The 6,000-nt window shown below is 41.6% G+C and overlaps 1 protein-coding gene across 22 annotated transcripts in view; it reads left to right on the top strand.

Annotated features, from left to right (window-relative positions):
* celf2 (cugbp, Elav-like family member 2) overlaps positions 1-6,000 on the top strand; it is an 874,451-nt gene that overhangs the window by 780,155 nt on the left and 88,296 nt on the right. For all 22 annotated transcript variants that reach the window (XM_043714095.1, XM_043714096.1, XM_043714089.1 and 19 more), the window contains one exon: positions 5,370-5,418. In XM_043714095.1, the coding sequence (XP_043570030.1) occupies positions 5,370-5,418 (49 nt within the window). The remainder of the gene's footprint in view (positions 1-5,369; positions 5,419-6,000) is intronic.

The raw sequence follows: 6,000 nt of genomic DNA, 5'->3' as shown, positions 1-6,000 counted from the left end.
ACAGCTCGACCCTCATCAACTTTTCTAGTCACATCCTCAAAGAACCCGATAAGGTTTGTGAGGCATGTGGCTGCATTTAATCAAGCCATGCTCTTCCAGATGGTCATAAATCCTATCCCTCAGAATCCTTTCTAACACATTGCAGACGACAGGCATGAGACTTACTGGTCTGTAATTGTCGGGGATTTCCCTATTTCCTTTCTTGAAGAGAGGAATTACATTTGCCTCTCTCCAGTCCTCGGGTACGACTCCAGTGGACAGTGAGGATGCAAAGATCTTCGCAAGCGGTGAAGCAATTGACACCTGCTCTTCAAAGGTTTCATTCACTACAAAGTTCATTTCTTTCGTAAAGACAGAACTGACAATCCACAGTCACACTGTTGGAAAAACAAGCAGCAACAAAATAAAGCCTGAAAAGGAGAAAAAGACAGGAGTGAAAGGCAACGTAAATATTGAGAGGGAAGAGGAAAAAAACTGGTGAAAGAGAAAGCTGTAACTATAGGGATGGACAAAAAGAGGAGAGAGAGAAAACAGGAACTAGAGAAATTATAAATGATGTGAACTTCTATTCCTGTTCAAGAAGTACTCTGCTCATCTTTGAATGTTTCCACCAAATCATCATTTGTAATTGAGTCAAAAATACATATCGCAAACCAGTCTTAATTTCTAATGCATTCCTTCTCAATAAAAGTGGGGAATGAGTGTTTCACTTTCTTATTCAGCTCGCACTCCTGTTAGACATTTGTTTGTCAAATGTTAAATGTTTTATGGACATCAGCCTCATTAAAATGGACAATCATGAATTTTTGTCTCAAGAGGTCACCACAGGGTGCTGCAAATGAGATGTACAAGAGGGACTCTGTATAACTGTTAAAGGCTACAGCCAAGATGATTTATTGAATCAAATGTAGGTTATTTACTGGCCTGTGTTGAGCAATGAAATTGCAGCATGATTTTATTTAGAATTGCAGAGAGCTCAGTTAAAAGGAGAAACATGAAAGGTTTTCTCCCTTGTTTCCAATTCTCAGGCTTGGCCTCGATTGACAATTTACAAAGGTTTGCGCAAACAAATATTTTTTCCTGTCCTGTTTTTCAGGAAATGCTTTTTTTTCCTGTGTTTTTACGGGAAGAAATAGATTCTACCAAAAACAAAGATTTCAAGCATATGTTATGCAATGAATCCCAAAAACTGATGATACAGAGAAGGAAGATTTACAATTACGTGTGAAGAACTTTCCTCAAAAGAATATAGTATTTCTGTAGAACTGTACCACCTGTTCTTCACAGTCACTCAGTAATAGGTTCTAGGTTTCATCCCCTTCCAATGATGGAGCACACAAATCAAGGCTGATGTCTGGTACATCGCTGAGGGTGTGCACACACTCTGAAGTGGAGTCTTTTGGGCAAAATGTTAAGAATCAGAATTATAGAATCCCTACACTGCAGGAGCAGGCCATTCAGCCCATTGAGTCCACGCTGACCCTCTGAAGAGCATCCCACCCAGACTCACTTTATCCCTATATTTCCCATGACTAACTCACTTAGCCTGCACACTACGGGACAATTTAGCTTGGCCAATCCCACCTAACTTGCGCATCTTTTGACTGCAGGAGGAAACTGGAGCACTCGGAGGAAACTCACGCAAATGGTGGGATAACGTGCCAACTCCATGCAGATAGTTGCCCAAAGGTGGGATCAAAGCTGGGTCCCTGGCACTATGAGGCAACAGTGCGCTGTACAGGACATTGGTTAGGCCACTTTTGTAATATTGAATGCAGTTCTGGTCTCCTTCCTATTGGAAAGATATTGTGAAACTTGAAAGGGTTGAGAAAAGATTTACAAGGATGTTGCAAGGTTGGAGGATTTGAGCTATAGGGAGAGGCTGAACAGCTTGGGGCTGTTTTCCCTGGAGCATCTGAGGCCGAGGGTTGACCTTATAGACGTTTACAAAATCATGAGGGGCATGGATAGGATAAATAGACAAAGTCTTTTCCCTGGGGGTCGGGGAGTTCAGAACTAGAGGGCACAGGCTTAGGGTGAGAGGGGAAAGATATAAAAGAGACCTAAGAGGCAACTTTCTTTGCGCAGAGGGTTGGAATATGTATGGAATGAGCTGCCAGAGGAAGTGGTGGAGGCTTGTACAATTGCAACATTTAAAAAGCATCTGGATGGGTATATGAATAGGAAGGGTTTGGAGGGATATGGGCCGGGTGCTGGCAGGTAGGACTAGGTTGGGTTGGGATATCTGGTTGGCATGGATGAGTTGGACCGAAGGGTCTGTTTCCATGCTGTACATCTCTACGATTCTATTCTAACCACTGAGCCACCGCGCTGTCCCAAGGCCTGCTTAGGTGTCTGTAAAAATGCCGTGGTATTATTTCACAGAGGAGCAGTGGAATTGTCTCAGGTCTCTTGGTCAATATTCAACCCTTAATTTTTTTGAGAGAGAGACATTGATTATCTGGCCATTATCCCATTGTTGTTTGCAGGGCCTTGATGTTTACAATGTTTCCTACATCGCAACAGAGACTAACTACACAGTATTGCATATTGCATTTTGAGACATCATGTGGTCACGCAAAATGCTTTATCTTGTTTAATAATTCCCATCTTCAATGTCTTTCAGAAAACACTTCCTCTTTGACTGCACTTTCTGCTTTGTTAGAAAAGTTGTGTAAATGGAAGACAATATTGGCATTAGCACTGGGATGAAACAGAGAGGTTTTGATGAAGTTTCTGACCCAAACAAAAATGTACCCGTCTTGGCAGGAGTGTGAGACCCATTCAGTGGGGTAGGGGGGGATGCAGGGAGGTGAAATGAGGGCTGTCATGCCTCAGGTGAGAGGTGAGGTCGAGAAGGTAGAACCTTCGTGTAGCTTCAGCTGATGTAAGATTTGAACCTACATAGTTCATATCACTCTATATTGTAAACCAGCTGTCTAGCCCATCAAGCTAACCAATCCACAATTGGGTCAGGTGATGGCCTGGTGGTATTAGTTCTGGACTGTTAATCCCGAGAGCCTGGTAATGTTCTGGGGACCTGGGTTCAAATCCCACCACAGCAGATGGTGGAATTGGAATTCAATAAGTGTCTGGAATTAGGAGTCGAATGATGACCATTGTTGATTGTCAGGGAAAAAAACCCATTTGGTTCACTCATGTCTTTTAGGGAAGTACTGTAAACTGCCATCCTTACCTGTTGACGTTTAACTGCCCTCTGGGCAATCAGGGATGCGCAATAAAATATTGGCCTGGCGAGTGATGTCTACATCTAGTGAAGGAATTAAAGCAAAAAGAAATGGTCAGCCATATCTTGAAAGTGGACCAAATTTGAAGGGTCAAAAGTCCTATTTCTGAACCTATTTCTGATACTATTCTAAAGGCCAGATGCAAAATCTTTCCACTCGTTTGGATTATGAATCCCTTCTTTCAGTTCTCGCCTCCTGAATGTGTCTTCATTTGCCAAGGTGCCATGGAGTAATACATTTATATGTGTCTAAACCACCAAGAGAATTAAATTAGTGTTACACACTGTACAATCTTCTTGAAAAAGACAGCCCAGCAGTTACTTATTAAAACAATATTAGCGGAAAAACATTTCAAGCATTTGCACAACATTCATCTGTTTTAACAGACCCCCTCTAAACCAATTAAAATTGTGACAATTAAAAAAAATCATCCATGAAATCACTTTGAAAACAACATTTAAAAGCTATTATGGCACCATCAGTGTAGAATGGCACATTCAAGTGGTTCACAGGAAGGTGCAGTGAAGACAGGTTAAAAACAGAATTACAGGGGAATTAGTTTGATGTTATTTCGGACCTCAGCAACTGCAGGTCAAGTGGTTTAATCAGCACCAGCGACGCTGAAGAATTGTCCATTGTCTATCACAAACTGAATCATTCAACACGATTTTTTTTCACTGGAGAAGCCATGGTACGCCTTCCTTCTCCAGTTTTTAATGTGCTTTTCTATTGCCATGCAGCTAGAATTGCCTTTGCAAGACCAAAGAAGCAACAAAAGAATGTGCTCCTGAGGGAGATGAGTTGTTTTAAGAGAAAGTGCCTTCCATGCTTGTTTTAAAGATGAAGCAGTTTGCAAGTCTGGACAGTGCATGGCTGATCACTATCAAATATTAATGTCTTTTTAATAACGCTTTACTTTCTATCTTTGACTCCAGTGTGGACTGCCTGCCATTAACTTTATTCGCTTGTGACAAAGTGGCTAGTGTCTACTGTCTGTGCTGTAATATTGATTTTCTGTTGTTTTTTTAAGCCATAATTTATAGAGGTTGAGGGTTCAAACAGTTTTCTGCTCCGATTTATTGCCCATTATTTCTTGCAGTGAAAGAAATGGGTATGAGCCGCAAATAGTTATAGGTCAGTATTGAATCTAATAGAAGTGTTATGTTTTGCAAAAGAAAAAGGGCAGTACTTGTGTTTAATATTCTTTATGAGTGTAATCTTGTTCTGATTCAGAGATCCTGGGCCCAGCAGAATCCATTGTATTAACAATAGAGCTGAAAACATACATAAATTCATGTGCTTGAAATCGTCAATCAAGAGCAGAGAATGCTCACGCTGGCCAGTGACAGTACAAGAGAAAGTGAGCTCGATTTTAAATTTGCCACCCACCAAGCTCTGAAATGTTGTTTTGAAGACTGGACACATACCCCAGTGCGCACGCGCGCACACACACACCGAGACCGAGACGCACCTACACACCTAAACCTATGCACGTGTACACGCACACGCACACAGACGCACACGCACACACTCACTCTTTAATTTCCACAGGTAATTGAAGATGTGATGCCAATGGTCTGGGTGCATGGAAAGGGAATGAATAGAAAGGCCAAGTCAGAGGAGCAAAGTTTGACAGAAATGGCAAAGATAGCATTAACAAGGCTACTGAGAAATCAGTAAGGACAGAGAAATCCAATTGAATATGTTGTGCACTGGGAGTTGAAGTCAATGGATTTAAAACTAGGAAAGACTCAAAGTGAGTTTCTGATTCCTGTTTTCACACTATTGCTCAAGGTGTCTTCGAGATTGGAGGCAACCGATGAATGAAACAAACCAGGAGCGAAGCTGCTGCCTGGGAGTAATCCTGCATAAATCCTTGCAGATAAGTGAGGATATGTGCACATAAGTACTTTATGATGATGGGGAATTGCATGTAAAATAAAAAAAGGTATTCAGTTTTATTTGTACCACTGGCATTTCATGGTATTGTGATTTTAAGTAATGGAGAGAGAATTCTGCAGCAGCCTTCAGCAGGGAATATTCAAAATTGAGTCTGTTTGGAACAGTTATTTTTCTTTTGGCATTTCAGAGAATGATTTGAGGTATTCTCTTTCATTTCAGATGCATCATCCTATTCAGATGAAACCTGCTGATAGTGAAAAAACAAATGGTAAGTGAAGCCTTTCCCTTGATTAATGGAGGGGGTGTGATGTTCTTGGATTTTTTTTCATGTTTTGTTGTCCCTTTTCCTCCTGAGGATACTGACTGTAGGGAAATGCTGTTCCATGGGTTTTACATTAATATAGAAGAAATAGGAGGAAGAACATTCTAGATATTTACCAGTAAACCTGTTCAGAGATGTTTTTGCACACCTCTGGAGCAAGTGTGACTTGAACCTGGATCTCCTGGCTACAAGGTAGGGACATGACCACTGCATAACAAGAGCTCCCCCTGCAGGAATAAGCTATAGCAGTCACTAGAACCTGCCCCACCTGCCCAATAATTTTCAACATCATTTGACTCTCATGAGAGTTCACAAATCTGTACATCTCGGTCCTAATCATATTAAACCTTGGAGCATTCACAACCCTCTGGGGTAGAGAATTCCACAGGTTTACGATTTTTTTGAGTGAAGGAATGTCACCTCACCTCAGCCCTAAATGGTCAGCTCCCTCTCCCACATCCGTGGCCCTGTGTTTCAGATCCCCCGACCAGAGAAACAACCTCTTGGTGTTCACCTTGTCCAGCCCCT

Source organism: Chiloscyllium plagiosum, chromosome 23 (assembly GCF_004010195.1).
Source record: "Chiloscyllium plagiosum isolate BGI_BamShark_2017 chromosome 23, ASM401019v2, whole genome shotgun sequence".
Lineage (NCBI taxonomy): Eukaryota > Metazoa > Chordata > Chondrichthyes > Orectolobiformes > Hemiscylliidae > Chiloscyllium > Chiloscyllium plagiosum.
The sequence above is the reverse complement of the archived record's forward strand: the minus strand, read 5'-3'. Positions and strand labels throughout refer to the sequence as shown.